The sequence below is a fragment of the Eublepharis macularius genome, chromosome 2, assembly GCF_028583425.1.
Source record: "Eublepharis macularius isolate TG4126 chromosome 2, MPM_Emac_v1.0, whole genome shotgun sequence".
Classification (NCBI taxonomy): Eukaryota; Metazoa; Chordata; class Lepidosauria; order Squamata; family Eublepharidae; genus Eublepharis; species Eublepharis macularius.
Window position 1 is genome coordinate 44213756 of NC_072791.1, and position 17988 is coordinate 44231743.

At 42.7% G+C, this 17988-nt stretch overlaps 1 protein-coding gene across 3 annotated transcripts in view; it reads left to right on the forward strand.

The window, feature by feature from the left end:
• Nucleotides 1-15291, forward strand: part of ANGEL1 (angel homolog 1) — a 29371-nt gene extending 14080 nt beyond the window's left edge. For 2 of the 3 annotated variants that reach the window (XM_054972640.1, XM_054972639.1), the window contains exons 5-10: nucleotides 7145-7578; nucleotides 9050-9176; nucleotides 9548-9658; nucleotides 10611-10680; nucleotides 11627-11790; nucleotides 13251-15291. In XM_054972640.1, coding sequence (XP_054828615.1) covers nucleotides 7145-7578; nucleotides 9050-9176; nucleotides 9548-9658; nucleotides 10611-10680; nucleotides 11627-11790; nucleotides 13251-13411 — 1067 coding nt within the window. In that variant the 3' untranslated portion in view covers nucleotides 13412-15291. The remainder of the gene's footprint in view (nucleotides 1-7144; nucleotides 7579-9049; nucleotides 9177-9547; nucleotides 9659-10610; nucleotides 10681-11626; nucleotides 11791-13250) is intronic. The other variant, XR_008596578.1, reaches the window with a different exon arrangement.
• Nucleotides 15292-17988: the final 2697 nt, after the last annotated feature.

Genomic DNA, 17988 nt, shown 5'->3' on the forward strand with positions numbered 1-17988 from the left:
AATAGTTGCTGCACTCTTTGGCATCCTCTTTTTTTGGAATTGGAATGTAGACTGAGCGTTTCCAGGCTGTGGGCCATTGTTTTGTTTTCCGTATTTGTTCACAGATTCTTGTTAAGATTTTGATGGACTGTATTTCTGTAGCTTGAAATAGCTCTATTGGTGTTCCATCTACTCCAGATGCTTTGTTTCTCCCAATTGCTTTGAGTGCAGTTTTCACTTTCTGAGATTTCTGGTTCTTCATCAAAGGACTCTTCTTCAAAAATATCTGTTATCCTTCAATTTCTTCTGTATAGTTCTTCAATGTATTGTTTCCATCTTTCCTTTATTTTGTCCTGATCAGATACTATATTTCTGTGTTGATCTTTCAGCATCCCAAGCCATGGCTTGAATTTCACTTTGATTTCCCAGATCTTGTGGAACAGATCTCTTGTTCTTCCTTTTTTGTTGTTCTATTTCTTTGCACTGGTTATTATAATAGATTTCTTTGTCTCTGCATGTAGATCGCTGAAAAGCTGCATTTAGAATTCTGACTCAGTTTCTGTCACTTTTTGCTTTTGCTTTGCATCTGTCTTTAGCAATTTTAAGAGTATAAGTCATCCATTTAGGCTTCTCCTTTCTTTTGGCTATATGAACAATCTTTGCAAATTTCCCCTTGATAATATCTCTGGTTTCAGCCCATAGTTCTGGTGCACGATAAATTAAACTTAGTATTGCAAAACTATTCCTTACCTGGACTTTGAATTCCTCAGGAATATCTTACCTATTCTATTCTATTTGGGATAAAGTTTTGCTGCATGGATTGTTTTGTTGCTTTAGAGCAGTGATACTTAGTGGTTTGGGAGCCATTGGTTCAGCTCTTTGACATGCCATCTGTGGCTCTTCTGAGCCCTGTTCTCCAGTGTAGCATCTGTCCCATTTTGTTTGTTTTACTTATGTCATTTATAGTCTGCTTTCTCACTGCGACTCAAGGCAGATTACACAGTGTGAGATTAGTACAGTCAATATCAAGGACATTTAATAAACAATGCCATAGGGTAAATAAACAAGCTTACAAAGCTTGCCATTAGCAAGAATCTAGAAGAATGAACAAGGCCATTGTGGTGGGCAGTTGGTTCCCACTTTGAAATAACTGGCCACTTAGAGGGTCTGGAGGCTAGGTAAGCAATGAGCCCCCCTAAACTGCAGGCCTGATACCAACAACTTCCACCCTTCTTTGCATCCCCCCCCCCTTTTCCACGACCAACTTTTCTTCCAGTAGCCTTGTCCTTCATTCCAAGGAGAGAACAAAAAGGCAGAAAGGAAAGCCCTTCCTCTCACTCTAGATACATAAGGGATGTCTGAGATTCAACAGTGGTGGGGAAAGACAGCCATACGTAGAATCATAGAGTTGGAAAGGGTCTTACAAGACCATCTAGTCCAACCCCCTGCCCAATGCAGGAACAGCCTAAAACATGTGCTGAAGTAAGAACATAAGAACATAAGAACATAAGCAAAGCCATGTTGGATCAGGCCAGTGGCCCATCCAGTCCAACATTCTGTCACACACAGTGGCTAGAAATCCAGTGCCATCTAAAGGACTGTCAGTGAGGCCAGGACACCAGAAGCCCTCCCACTGCCTTCCTTCCAGCACCAAGACAACAGAGCACCACCTCCCCACAAAGAGAATACCATCTATCTCCTGTGGCTAATAGCCACTGATGGACCTCTGCTCCATATATTTGTCCAGTCCCCTCTTGAAGCTGGCAATGCTTGTAGCTGCCACCACCTCCTGTGGCAACGAATTCCATGTGTTTATCACCCTTTGTGTAAAGTAGTATTTTCTTCTATCTGTTCTAACCCGACTGCTCAATAATTTCATAGAGTGCCCACGAGTTCTTGTATTGTGAGAAAGGGAGAAAAACACATCTTTCTCTACCTTCTCTAACCCGTGCATTATCTTGTAAACCTCTATCATGTCTCCCCTCAGTCGTCTTTTCTCCAGGCTAAAGAGCCCCAAGCGCCTCAATCTTTCCTCATAGGGAAAGTGTTCCAACCCTTTAATCATTTTAGTTGCCCTTCTCTGTACTTTTTCCAGTGCTATGATATCTTTTTTAAGGTGTGGCGACCAGAACTGTACACAGTACTCCAAATGAGGCCTCACCATCGATTTATACAGAGGCATTATGATACCGGCTGATTTGTTTTCAATCCCTTTCCTAATAACCCCTAGCATGGCATTAGCTTTTTTTATGGCAGTCGCACACTGTGCTGACGTTTTTAGTGAGTTATCTATCATGACTCCAAGATCTCTCTCTTGGTCAGTCTCCGCCAGTTCAGACCCCATCAACTTGTATTTATATTTTGGATTTTTGGTTCCAATGTGCATTACTTTGCACTTGGCTACATTGAACCTCATTTGCCACATGGATGCCCACTCTTCTAGCCTCGACAGATCCCTTTGGAGTGCCTCACAATCCTCTCTGGCTTTCACCACCCTGAACAATTTCGTGTCATCTGCAAATTTAGCCACTTCACTGCTTAATCCCAATTCCAAATCATTAATAAACAAGTTAAAAAGCATTGGACCCAATACCGACCCCTGTGGCACCCCACTGCTCACCACCCTCCACTGTGAGAAGTGCCCGTTTATACTCACTCTCTGTTTCCTATTAATTAGCCAGTTTTCGATCCACAAGAGGACTTGGCCCTTTATCCCATAGCTACTGAGCTTACTTAGGAGCCTTTGATGAGGAACTTTGTCAAAAGCTTTCTGGAAGTCAAGATAAACAATATCTATCGGGTCTCCCTTGTCCACTTGTTTGTTCACTCCCTCAAAGAACTCTAACAGATTGGTGAGACAAGATCTTCCCTTACAGAACCCATGCTGAGTTTTCCTCATCAGCTTTTGGTCATCAATGTGCCCACTAATTTTATTTTTGATAATAGTTTCCACCAACTTACCCGGTATTGACGTCAGGCTGACTGGCCTGTAATTTCCCGGATCTCCCCTGGAACCTTTTTTAAAGATGGGGACAACATTAGCTACCTTCCAGTCCTCAGGAACAGATGCAGAGTTTAATGACAGATTACATATTTTTGTGAGGAGATCTACAAGTTCACACTTGAGTTCTTTCAGAACTCTTGGATGTATGCCATCTGGGCCCGGTGATTTATCAGTTTTTAAATTATCTAGCAGTCGCATAACCTCCTCTCTCGTCACCTCAATGTGACTCAGGTCTTTCAAAACCCCTCCCAAAGTCAGTGCTTCCGGAGTGGGCATGCACTTCTTATCTTCCACAGTGAAGACAGAAGCAAAGAACGCATTCAGCTTCTCGGCCATTTCCCTATCACCCTTTAGTAATCCTTTTACGCCTTGGTCATCCAAGGGCCCCACTGCCTCCCTAGCTGGTTTCCTACTTCTAATATATTTAAAGAATTGCTTATTGTTTTTCTTTATGTTCTTTGCAATATGCTCCTCATATTCCCTTTTTGCCTGTCTGATCACAGACTTGCACTTTTTTTGCCACAGCTTATGCTCCTTTTTATCAACCTCACTCCGACTAGTTTTCCACTGCCTAAAAGAATCCTTTTTACCTTTTACAGCTTCTATTACATTGCTTGTTAACCATGCTGGCCTTTTCCTAAACCTATTTGTGCCTTTCCTAACCAGCGGTATATATTTAATTTGAGCTTCCAGGATTGTAGTTTTAAATAGTCTCCAAGATTCCCCAAGTGTTTTGACCTTTTTTACTTTCCCTTTCAGTTTCTTCTTCACGTACCCCCTCATCTCAGAAAAGTTACCCCTTTTGAAGTTAAACATGGCTGTGTTGGTCTTATTTGGCAATTTCCTATTTATACATATGTTGTACTCAATAACATTATGGTCACTGTTCCCAAGTGGTGCAATCACATTTACATCTCTCACCAGGTCTTCAGCATTACTGAGGACCAAATCCAGGATCACCTCTCCCCTAGTAGGTTCTGTAACCATCTGTTCCATAGCACAGTCATTGAGACAGTCTAGAAACTCACTTTCTCTCCCCCGTTTCGAACACCCATTGGCCCAGTCAATGTGTGGGTAGTTAAAATCACCCATTACAACACAGTTTTTTTGTTTAGCAGCCATCTTTAATCCTGTCATCATTTTATAATCCTCCTCTATTTTCTGATCTGGAGGGCGATAACAAACTCCCACAGTTAAGTTTCCATTTGGGCCCGTAATTTCAACCCATAGCATTTCCAGAAGCGAATCTAATTCAGTTACCTTCTCAATCTTACTGGAATGTATACCTTCTCTGACATATAGAGCCACCCCACCACCAACCCTTCCCTCCCTATCCTTCCGATATAATTTATATCCAGGAATCACCGTGTCCCACTGATTTTCCTCATCCCACCAAGTTTCTGATATGCCCACAATGTCTATGGATTCGCCCAACACTAAACATTCCAGCTCCCCAATTTTACCTCGGACACTTCTAGCATTTGTATATAAACACCTGTAACTTCCCCGGCACACTTTGCCTCGAGACGTAGTTAGGTCATCTGCACTGTTTGTCTCCATCTCAGTTGACAACTCTAATCTATCTCCCTGTAGAAGTGTTATACCTAGCCCTTCATCTCTCTGAGATGAACCATCCTGAACCAGAGACACTTTATCTCTTGTCGGCTTTCCCCTAGCATTTAGTTTAAAAACTGCTCTGCCACCTTTTTGATTTTAAGTGCCAGCAGCCGGGTTCCTTCTCGGGACAAGTGGAGACCGTCTCTCTTGTACAGCTCCCGCTTGTCCCAAAAAGAATCCCAGTGCCTAACAAACTTGAACCCTTCCTCCCTACACCATCGTCTCATCCACGCATTGAGACTCCTGATCTGCGTTTGTCTCTCTGGCCCTGCGCGTGGAACAGGTAGCACTTCTGAGAAGGCTACCTTGGAGGTCCTGGCCTTGAGTCTCCTGCCTAACAGCCTGAATTTTTGTTCCAAGACCTCACGACTGCATTTCCCAACATCGTTGGTTCCAACATGGACCACAACCGCTGACTCTTCCCCAGCACTATCTACCAGCCTATCTATAACACGCGTAATGTCCGCTACCTTCGCACCAGGCAGGCAAGTCACCATACGGTCAGAACGTGGTTGTGCCACCCAGCTATCTACTTGTCTAAGGATCGAATCACCAACTACCAAGAGCCTCCCTCCCGCCCCACCCAGGGATGGTTCCTTGATGCGAAAGGAAACCTGCTCACCAACTGAAGAAGAGGTCCCTTCTAAGGGCATGTTCCCCTTATCCTCAGTACGGTGCCCTGATTCCACAAGATCCTCATTCTCCTTGACAACAAGAACGCTGCCATTTTTAGAGTGGGACACATCTATCCTGTCCCTGAGAATCTTGTCCTCGTGCCTATCTAACTGTCTCCGCTTCTCCAGGTCAGCCACCTTGGCCTCAAGGGTACGTACTCGTTCCCTGAGAACCAGGAGCTCCTTGCAGCGAGCACACATCCAGGACTTCTGACCAGAAGGCAGATAGTCATACATGTGACACTCAGTGCAATACACTGGAAAGCCCCCAACCCCCTGCTGGCATTCTGACTTCATTATTCTGTTTTAGGAATAACACACTAAGAGGAAAGAAAACGGCTATGATCCCCCGGCTAAGAGCCACAGGCCAAGAGCCCTTTAGCTCTCGCCCTTGCCCAGCAGTTGCCTTTTCAATGCAAAAGGTCACTTCCTGCTAAGCACAGGAGGTGAGCACAAAGGGGGTGTGTGGCTTGTACTCCAGCAACCCCCAGCAGCCTTACAAACACACTCACCCTCAAACACAATCAAGCCCAAACACACTCAGCCTCAAAACCACACTCAAATCAACACAAAACTACACACAAAAAGCCCCAAAGCTAGAGAGGACCACCCTTAGCTTCTCAGCTTAACCCACCACAGCCAAGAAAGGCAAAAAGCCCTTACCTCCTCTAGCAGCTACAGACCATGTGCTCCTGAGCCCAGGTGACTCTGCTCTGCCCTGCCCTGCCCCTGCCCAGCAGTTGCCTTTTCAATGCAAAAGGTCACTTCCTGCTAAGCACAGGAGGTGAGCACAAAGGGGGTGTGTGGCTTGTACTCCAGCAACCCCCAGCAGCCTTACAAACACACTCACCCTCAAACACAATCAAGCCCAAACACACTCAGCCTCAAAACCACACTCAAATCAACACAAAACTACACACAAAAAGCCCCAAAGCTAGAGAGGACCACCCTTAGCTTCTCAGCTTAACCCACCACAGCCAAGAAAGGCAAAAAGCCCTTACCTCCTCTAGCAGCTGCAGACCATGTGCTCCTGAGCCCAGGTGACTCTGCTCTGCCCTGCCCTGCCCCTGCCCAGCAGTTGCCTTTTCAATGCAAAAGGTCACTTCCTGCTAAGCACAGGAGGTGAGCACAAAGGGGGTGTGTGGCTTGTACTCCAGCAACCCCCAGCAGCCTTACAAACACACTCACCCTCAAACACAATCAAGCCCAAACACACTCAGCCTCAAAACCACACTCAAATCAACACAAAACTACACACAAAAAGCCCCAAAGCTAGAGAGGACCACCCTTAGCTTCTCAGCTTAACCCACCACAGCCAAGAAAGGCAAAAAGCCCTTACCTCCTCTAGCAGCTGCAGACCATGTGCTCCTGAGCCCAGGTGACTCTGCTCTGATAATAAGTAATCTGATAATTTAGAATATTTATAGTTACATATATTTATATCTTATATATATATATTTATAATATTATATATGTCTCATATGCACTGTGTGTTTGGTAAGGTGCCATTTGGCTCTTTGTTGATAGTAACTGTGAATTTGGCTCGCCACAAATCACAGAATAAGTGCCACTGCTTTAGACAGTTATATTTGCTTGCCTTGTTCTTTTCCAGTTCCTCAATCTCAGCCCCACTGCATTATTTTGTTTTACAGGGAATCTTTCCGTTAGATTCAAATGTTACCATATTTGGTAATCCCCTTGCTGATTGACTGAATAGTTTTTATTCAATCAGCAAATGGATTACAAAATATAACATTTGAATAGTTTTTATCATACTTGTGACCCAACTTGAGTCCCAGTGAAAAGCAGACTATACATGAAAATAATAATAATAATAGTAATAATAACAAATAATTTTGTGTTTGGCTAGGCTTTGATTGCATCTACAAGCGGCGGACAGGAAGAAAGACAGATGGTTGTGCAATCTGCTACAAGCAGAACAGGTTCCAGTTAATCAGTGCTAACCCTGTTGAATACTTCCGGCCCGGTTTGGACATCCTCAACAGAGACAATGTCGGTCTGGTCCTGCTGTTGCAGCCCTTACTTCCAGAATGCTTGGGAGGCAAGGCAATCAGCCCCTTGTGTGTAGCAAACACTCATGTGTTGTACAATCCCCATCGGGGAGATATCAAGCTAGCTCAGATGGCTCTGCTTCTGGCAGAGATAGACAAGACTGCAAAACAGGTCGACGGCAGTTACTGCCCCATTATCTTATGTGGGGACCTAAATTCTGTGCCTGATTCACCACTGTACAAGTTTATCCGGAATGGCCAGTTGTACTACCATGGGATGCCTGCCTGGAAGGTAAATAATAATAACATTCGAGTTATATACTGCCCTTCAGAACAACTTAAAGCCCACTCAGAGCAGTTTACAAAGTATGTCATTATTATCTCCACAACAATAATCACCCTATGAGGTGGGTGGTGCTGAGAGAGCTCCGAGAAGCTGTGACTGACCCAAGGTCACCCAGCTGGCTTCAAATGGAGGAGTGGGGAATCAAACCCGGTTCTCCAGATTAGAGTCCCACACTCTTAACCACTACACTAGACTGACTCTGGTGTCTGTGTCTGTGTGTGTTTTAAAAGGATTTTGGTTGTTTTAGAAAGTGCAGTCACTGCAGTTATGATTTGAAAGGAGGAGGAACCCTCTGAAAATCTCCTGTTCCCCTGTTGGAGAAAAGTTATGCAAAGATATAAATACTGCTTGGGGAGGCAATTTTCAGTGGGGAACCAGCATGTGGGGAAGGGAAGGGCTAAAAAGCTGCTCTCCGCTTTACAATACTTCCCATTCAGATTGCAGTTCCAACAGCTGCCTTGTTAAAGAGAATTACAGAACTACATGTGATAGGTAGTTCTGATCTAAATTTTTTCAGGCTGTTTCCATCTGTTTTTTTTAACCTCGAATAGAGAGCAGCATGCTCCTGCATTTTGGGGAAATTTTTCACATGACATCATGCTCATTTCTGAGTATGATACCTGGGGCTCCCATTGAAAACCTCCTTTGATCCAATTTACAGTCCAGTCCTAAAGAGAGCAACTCCCTTCTAAATCCATCGCTGTCAATGAGCTTAGAAGGGTGTAACTTTTTAGCATTGTACTATTAAATGGGAATGGGGGGCATCTGTGGGCACAGCTTCTGTGTGGAAACTCTAATTACAGCCGTTATGGAAAGGATGGTAGAGCTTAATTCTGCCTTCAAACAACAGAGCGAAAAGCTGGCCCTTTTTTCCATATTGAAAATACGAGTGCTCCTGTGCAAACTACGCTGCCCACATTGGGTGAGGGACCAGCAGAAGGAGAAGTTTCCAGCATAATCAGTCTAGAGAATTTAAGCGTGTGAAAGATGTATGTTCAAACTTCCTTATGGATGCGAAGTTAAGATTACTGGATTCTAAATCATCTTCTGCCCTTGAGATACATGCATGTGAGCATGTTGCCATGCTGATTTTGAATTCTGATTGTACAGGGAAAGTTTAGCCTTCATTGTGCTTTCTTCCTCTTTTTGCTAATCACTAACTGCCCTGCTTGTAAAGGTTGAAAGTAGCTGTAAGATACTTTATTCTGAAGATATGGATGCTGGCTTTCTTACAGTGCAGTCCCAAGCTGACTCACAACCTGTTGACTTCATTGGACTTAGAGGGTGTAAGAATTGCACTGTTAATGTGTGAGTAGGTGTTTGGAGTATGTCTCAGAATACTTGTATGTATGGCATGGCCCTTACCCTTTTTTAAAAAGTAGTTTCCTCTTTGTGTTTGACCCTTCTGCCTCTTTAGGTGTCTGGGCAGGAAGAGTTCTGTCATCACCCACATCAGCGGAAACTGATGGCTCCTCTGTGGCCCAGCTGTCTGGGTATAACTGATAGTTGCCAATATGTCACTCTTTGCCAAATTAAGAAGTCAGGTGAGCTTCATGGTGAAGAAAAGTATATGTATTGCATTATGTTGCCCATAAACTGTAAGTGGCATGTTTTCTAATCCTGTAATCATAGTCTACCTGCATTGTGTATTGGAGGTCTTTGCTGTTCATTTGATTTTTATATTTTGAAATCTGCCTTGAGTCCAGTTGAGAAAGGTGGACTATAAATGAAGTAGATAAATAATCAAATGAGTGCTTTGCTTTTGAAATTGCACTTGTACACCCTACAGCATGTAATACGGATTTGCAGTGCCACCTCATACAAATAGCACAGGTTGTGCTGGAAACTACTGGTTTGGACACATCTTAAATACTTCATTGTATTTCCCTCCTTTGTTCTTTCTTTCTCTCTGTAGACAGGCGCAAATATAGCCGCAATTTCTTGCTTCAGTTCCGTTATTGTGATGTCGCCTGTGAACGACCTGCAGACTTACTTCTGTTGGAAGGGGTGACAGATGTCAAACCAGGTACCTAAACAAGATTTCTCTACATTTCTTTGGTCTCCTCTAGCTGTGGTCTTTCTCATTTCACAAAATCTGTAATAATTGATGGTTTGAGACATCCCAGAAAGGACTTGCAGGCAGAGCAACATGCTGCCCTTGGTCCTAGTGAGCCATGACATGACTTAACACCAGCTCTTACGGGCAAGAAGGGTGTTGATTATTCAACTTTGGCAAACCACATCGGTACAGAGATAGTTTGTGTCCCATCTGGAGTGTGAGAGAGAGGATCCCTTGCAAATCTCTAAATCAAAAGATTATAGATTCCAAGGAGCAGGAGGGAGTCAGCAGTCATGGGTTATTGTGAGCTAGTACCAAGGTGGGATCTGTAGAATTATGCAACTTTTTCCTGTGTGACCTTTGACTTGTGTTTCTCAAGCAGCAGCCGTAGACAGCATGTGGCAAGCTACTCTTGGAAATGATGGGTTTTTGAAAATGGTTTTAGGATATGGCATGAGAATATGCTTGCTTCGAATAACTTTTTGGTTCCTGGGCCAAACCTGTTAAATGAAGAGCAGCACCTTTACTCATCCCCTCAGCCGCATCCTAATTTTTATTTTGTGTGTGTTCATCAGGCTGGCCTCTATAATCCAGTTCTGAAGATGACAGGGCAAGCTGGTCATTTTCTAACTGTGGCCAGCCAATAGTCTTGTATGATGAACTGTTGCTTGGATTTGCTGGAAAGCATCATGGACTGTATTTTGTAACCTTTCCCTAGTCTCTTCTATTTTGTAAACCACCTTGAGTATCTTCGGAGGAAAGACAACTAATAAATACTTTAATTAAGTAAATTTTGCCACTTGGCACCTTATCATACAGGGCATATGAATAGCATCTTCCTTATGTAACACATTATGAATTTGATTCAAAATTGTGCCAGTTCAGTGTTGTTTAATCAGATTTCTTTACTGCATTGCAGAACGTCCTGCCCATTGGTCTAAGGAGCTCACTGTGGAGAATAACTCTGATGCAGAACTGTTCTGTTCAAGGTAATCAGAAGGGAACAAGTTTGAGGCCTGTGAATGAGGAAAGCCCATGACCATGTATATAGGAGGATGGCAGACTAAAGCATGCTTCAGGAAAAGGAAGCTTGTCTTAAGCTCCAAGGGCACAGATTGTCTGATTCCAATCCCAAAGGTTATGTCAGTGCTGATGAGCTAATAGGGATGAAGGGATTTTCTCCAAGGAAATCTGACATTTGCCTTTCCAAGGAAAAGGAATTGATGGATGCTTGCTGGAGAAACTACCTAACAATTGATCATGAACTTTCTTAGCCACAGGAGGGATTTTTAAAATTCTCAACCTGGGCGCCCTCTTGAAACTAAAATGAAAGCATCAAATAGGAGAAATGCCCAGTTGGGGTAGCATTTACTTTTGAAAGCCTATTTTCAGGCTATGTTGACTGAGGTCCACCTGAATCTTTGCAGAATTCAAGAAGTTAGCAGGCTTCCATTTATGTTAGGCATTTATTCAGTGTGCTTATGTAATTTTTAGTTCAGTATATTTAAAAAGCATCTCTCTTCAAGATTAGATAATAACAAAAAGCAAATGCTGCAGAAGGCGGCTCTCTACAGCTCAGGTAGCCATCGTATTGGTGCTTTGGATGGCAATGAAGATATTTCATTGCCATCCTGTGCAGATATTTACTGCTGGAATAGCATGAACTTTGTATTCCTGAAGGGAGGGACTTGCGTAGACTTCTAAAGTTCAGTAGAATAGCCTATGGATACTAATTGTACTTGGGGGAGGGGTAGAAAAAAGTCACAAAAAGCTCATGCCCTACCACAAATTTTGTTAGTCTGATAGGTGGTACTGGTCTCTTGCTCTTTTCTACTGCTACAAACATGGCTTCCCATCCTGATCTATTTCCTTGGGGGAGGGAGAGAGTGTATGTAAGTGCATGTGACTTTTTCACTAACCTTTTCTCCTGCCTAGATATTCAGGCAATATCCAGCATGGTCTGAACTTGACCTCTGCCTACACCCATTTCCTGCCCCAGAGAGGTCGCCCTGAGGTTACAACTATGCCTATGGGAATGGGGGCCACGGTAGATTATATTTTCTACTCAGCAAATCCAATCAAGAATGAAAATGCAGGAGGTGAGCACAGAAAAACCAATCCCTTAGTGGGCTGTAGCAAGCCTGTTATATAGTACATGAGAGGTCTTAATGATAGGTGGTCTATCCAACTCACCTTTATCCCAGCAACGGCCCACTGAGTGTAGCCACTGTGGTGTGGCATCCTAAATTTTATTTGGGCATTGTTCTGCAGGGGCTGATGTGGTGATCCTGCTTCTTAGTATGACCTTGGGTGATAGCCAGTGTGGTGGTTAGAGAGTCCAATGAGCTCTGGGGAAACCTGGGTTCAAATCCCTATGCTCCCATGCATCTCAGCGGGGTGCCTTTGGTCAGTTACTCTGTCTTGTTACCTTATAAAGTTGTGAGGATAAATGAAGAGGAGTCTCTTTTGTTCATTGAGTGCTAACTTGCAAAAGAAGTTTACATCAGGGAGTGAAAAAGGCCAGAAAAATAAAGCTTTTTAGAAATTGGTTTGTTTATAAAATGTTTGCAGCCTTTTTGGTCCATTAAAATACTTTAAACTCAAAACATTGACAGGGCATACTGAAATATTACAAAATAGTAAGATCCATAGTACTCTTTGTCAGGTTGGATGGTACATTAAAGAAAAATACCCCAAAGGAGTGGGGGGTAGTGTTTGGAGGCATAGCAGAAAAATATGTGTGTTTACACCATGGTATAATTTCAGAAACGCAGACATTTCAGCATTGAATAGAAACTTGCATTTCATTACTCCTGGTATTGTATGTATAAGATCAGCTTATGTGGGAGGAAAGGGGCCCATATTACTGAGCCAAAAATGATGCTTGGGCTCTGAGTGGCATCTCCAGTTTTGCTTTATTTTGGCATAGGAAGAAACTACACTAAACTGGTGGTAGAGGAAGCAGAATTTCCTGACTCCCTGCTACTACCACAGCCTGCTACCACCACCCCTGGAATTGCCCCCCTCCCAATTAGGGAACAGCAGGAAAGAGTATTATGAACAAAGTGGGGTCGGGGGAAATTCCTTTCCCCATTCCTCCATTAAAAAGCACGGTTAGGATCAAACCCCACATTGGTTGCCCATTTTCCTATTTAATTTGAGATCTCAGCCTATGGGAAAGTGAGAAGATATGGAAGCTTTCTTGTGAGCATATGCATGGTGACTGCTGGAAGCATACACTCACTATTGGATATCTCTCACTTGCAAGTTTATCCTGCTCTCTATGTCCTAAATATTGGCTGGAGGAGCAGGAATGTACAGTTATTTTGAGGCCTTGTCAAGTGACGTAGGGAAAATGACAAAATTTTAAGACAGAAAACAAAAGTGTGAGGACAGCAAGGGACTGCTTAAGTGTCCAGGACTGCTAGTACAGATGCGTGTGAAGATGTTGCCTTTGTCACTTTTGTTTTTATACTGTCTGGTTCCTTCAAAGTCTGCACATGGGAGTTGAGCACACAGCTTTTGCCTCCCTCTGACATGCACCTCTTGTTCATCTTAGGTCACACAATGTACCAAGATGGAACCCTAAAACTGCTTGGGCGGCTGTCCCTCCTCTCTGAAGATATCCTTTGGTCAGCAAATGGCTTGCCTAACCCTTTCTATTCATCTGATCATCTCTGCCTGCTGGCCAGCTTTGGCTTGGAGATCTCTGGCTTCTAATCATGTGCCAGATCTCTAGAACTGTGACAGGAGTTACTTTGAATGGGAAAATCATGCCACTGAAGTTTTGCATCAGTTAACCAAAAAAAAAATCAACTATCTACCCCACCCTTCCCTTTCCCTTTCTTTTTTGTTTCCCTTGTTCTTCTTTCCCATGCATCTTTTTCATGAGGAAAAACATTGGATTCACCTATAATGCTGCAGTTCCCTGGCTTCCCACCATCTTTTAAAGGACGTCCTGCCAGCAGCAGACTTACCATTTGGTAGGTGAACTGTTCGCCACTGTGATCTAGAAGTCCACAAGGGCTTGTGTAACTTATCACTAAGCACCTCGAAGACCCTTGGAAAGCAAGATAAGAGTGACTCGTGGGTTTTTATTTTGCCTTCTTCTGCAAACTGGTTTCTCTTTGCACTCAGGCCTGAATGGTTTTCTGCAACTGTGCAAAATGTAGTATTTGGGGGAGGGTTTTTTGATGTTGCTTGCAAACTTAAGGGTAGTTATTGATTGGCTGGTCCCTCTAAGCAGCTTGGAAACAGAATCAAAGCCATTTGGGTTAAGTGACTTCAAAAAAAGCTGCTATCGGGCCAGGTTTCAACTCTTCTGCATGAGCAGACATTCAGAAGCATTGAGCATTTATCACAATTTCCCCCCTCTGCCTAGAGTGCACTGTTGCATTTTATAGTCAAGTTCTTCAGGTGGCTCTTTCTGCTTCACCCATCTTCTCAGGACATTTCTGATGCCTCTTCTGGCATCTAGAGTTGCAAGGAAGGACTGCTAAAACTGGGGGAAGATGAAAGCTGCTTTTATTGTTTTGTTTTCAGCTTGGAAGCCACACTGACAGGTACTTCAAGCTGGGCCTAGCAGTTGCTGATCATTTGTGAGGAACTTTGAAGGGAGTTACGCAGTCAGCCTCAACTCACCACCTTGATACATGGAAACTGCAGCATCATGTGTGGGCTATGGCACAACTTCTTTATTCTGCGGGGGGGATGCATTTGGAGTTTTCTGGATTTGTAATGTTTTCTTAAATTTGAAAAATAAAGTTTTATAATTTCAGAAAAATCATAAGAGCAACTGGCTTTGGGACTGAGTGAACAAGACTGAGCAGAAGTGCTTTTTTAGAGGTATGGCAACTGGAGTGCCCTCTGGTGGACATAGTGAAGAAAACAGCTTCATTTATATTTTGCTGGCGCCTTCTCAGTTTACTGTGCAAAACAGGTGTTTACCCACCCCTTAAAGAGGGGAATGCTAAGCTGTTCAGAAATAATTAACTGAGTGTAATACCAGAGGCCAAGTGCCTTCTGTCTATTCAGATCCATGTTAATTCACATACATATACTCAGGTATGGAATTCGGACTACAAATTCTGCATTTGAAAAATCTGAACTTTTAAGTAAAAGCAACTTCTTAGTTTCTTTGGATGTTAAATGTTCTAGGTAGTTTGCATAGTGAAATCTCAAAAGTTGAAAGAATGCTGAGTAATAAGATTTCTAATAGCTATGGGGTGGGGTGGGGAGGGGAGGAGGCCTTTAGAGGACATTCCACCCTTGCAGGGGCTAGTGTATTCAGCCCTGCATTAGAGGATAGGAGAGAATCAAAGATGCTACTGCAATATTAAGTGTCATAGAACTTTTATTAGGGGACATTTTTAAATGTCCTTTGCCTTGTATTTTTCTTAAGACCATTTCAGTAGTGCTGGTTTCACGCATTCTCTACAAAAATATATTGTACTGATCGTGTATCAGCTTTACCAAATCTCTGTCTTCTACTATAACTATTTGATTTAAAATTATAACTTATTGCCTGGTGGTTCTTCCTGATGTTGATGATTTTAACACTGCTGTACCACCTGTTTATAAAAATAAATATTTCAGAATTGTGTGCAGTGCTCAACATACCCTGTCCCCATTGGCTACCATGATCCTTCACGAAGGCATAACTAGCAAACCACATGGGAAAATATTTGGTGTCTGCACAGACGCAGATTACTGCTGTTAGGGTTTGGAGGGAGAACTGATCTGTACCCAGAATGCAGTGTGCTATTCATTTATGAGGAATCAACACTGCAGTGTAAAGTAGCACATTAGTACTTTTGTAATGGCTGGTAGAGGTGTGATACACTTCGATACTGGGTATGTGAAAACAAACCTGTTGCAAAGCAACAACAGGAAAAATGAATACTACATCTATAGGGTCTCACTGTTTCTGAACTATGGAGTGTTCAAGATGACACGTTTTTGATTTGCAACAATTTAGCAGAAAGGGTTGTGAAATTTGTGAACTATGTAAGTTTTCTACACCTGGTATAGAGATGCTGCATTTTCAGAACAGCTGTGAACTGTAGGTACCACATGCATGTAAAAGAGTTCTGGAGCGCACCCACTTATTAGAGCCTGTTACGGCATCATTGGCAAAAAATATTCCAAACGATTGTTTCATTTATGTTCCAGACCTAGCTATGCTATTCCCCCCCCGCCCCATTCTGGGAATGATTCTTCAGTAATGAGGTACACACTGCCTTTTGTTCAAACAATCCTAACAAGTGAAGGTGCTCTCTTTCGATTAATGCAGCCTACATGTAGTTCAAATCTCCTAAACAGGCCTTTGGGGAATAACTTCCAGATGGTTCCTCACTTTGTTGCATAGGAAAGAAACATGTGCATAAACGATCATGATGTAAGAGCAGACATGCTGGCTCAGACCAATGGCCCATCTAATTCAACATCCTGTTTCATACAAGGACTAGCCAGCTGCCTCTTCCTGTCACTGCTCCTCCCAGTGCTAGTTTTCAGAGGATACTGCCTCTGAGCTTCCATTTCAACATCATTGTTGACATTGATGGATCTGTTCTGTAGTCCACATTAAAACCAACTGAATTAATGGTTATTGTGACTACATCCTGTGCCAACTGAACTTTACCAGGTGAAATTTCACTCTGAAGGAAGTATTACTTTTTATTCATCCTCTTGAATCTACTGCCCATCAATTTCACTGCGTTCCTGCAAGTACTAGTATTGGAGAAGAGAGAGGAAAAAGCTATGTACTTCTACACCTTATGCATAATTTTATAAACTTCTACATATCCCAATTCTGTTCTCTGGACTAAACAGCTGCATGCTTCCTAGCTCTTGTTAGGGAAGGTGCTCCAACCCCTGCCCATTTTGGGTCCTCTTCCACTTTTTCTACCTCTGCTATATCCTTCAAAGGTACAGCAACTACTATTGCTACATATCTAACATCTCCCTTGAAAGTTTATACCTTGGAAGTCTTGTTGATCTTCAAGATGCTACTGGACTCAAATCTTGCTCTTCTATTACAGACCAACAAAGCTACCAACTTAAAGCAACCACTATTGTAAACAAATATTCCAAATATAGCTCTGCAACAGATACGAAGACATTACAATACTGATCATTTTGTTTACAGCCCCCTCCCTAATAACCCCTGCCACAGTATTTGCCCTTTTCACTGCTGCTCCAGACTGAGTCAACATTTTCATTGAACAACGCATGACAACCCTACAACCTCCGTTAGTCACCACTAGGTTCAGATCCCATGTGCGTAATATTTAAAATGAGGATTTTTTGGCCTAAGATGCCTGCGAAAGCGGGGAGGGCGGAATATAAATATAATAAATTAAATTCGTTTGTCCTTCCATTGAACTCCATTTGCCACCTTGTTGCCCACTCATCTAGTTTGGAGAAAACCTTTTGCAGCTCTTCACAACCCACCTTGTTCCCGTCCATCATCAGTAATGTAATGTCATCTGCAAAGCAGGCCCCTTTGCTGCACACCCCACTTCCAGATCGTTGATGAAGAAATTGCACAGCACCAGTTCTAATGGGACCCACCGCTTATGTCCTACACTTGTAACAACTGCCCGTTTACTTCTCTGCTTCTTGATTTTTAACCATTTTTAATGCATTAGGAGACCCATCCTAGATAATGGTATTTATCATTAGATAGGTATTATTATTTTATATATAGTTTAGCTTGGTTAAGGTTTTATTTAAGAGGTAACAAAGGGAATGGAAAACTGTCGGAAGTCAACGGAAAAGGGTGGGAAAGGGTGGGGGGGTATTACAATATGATGGAAAGTTAACTGTGTATGTTTTTATATTTGTATAATGACCCAATAAAAATTTATAAAAAAAGAGAGAGAGACCCATCCTCTTGGTACAGGACTGCTAAGTTAACACAGGAGCTTTGGGGAGGGACTTTGTCCCAAGCTTTTTGTTAAGTCCAAATATATGTACTCTCACTCTTGTCCATGTGTTCCTTAACTCAAAGAACTCCAAAAGATTGGTATTACAGGTCCTCCTTTTATAGTAGTCGTCCTGGTTCCTCCTCCTCAGTAGAGCTTGTTCCTCAGTGTGATTATTTCTGTTTTCAGTAAGTTTCCAGGAACCAGTTCACCCAAGCACAAATGTTAGAGTAATAGGCTGGTAATTTCCTGTATCCTTTAAAAAACAGTATGACATTTGTTACCTGAAGGAAAGGATGGGTAAAAAAGTGAAAACCACTTTGGCCCTACAAATGCCTGCTAAATCACACCGGAAATGCCAGTCTGTTGCAA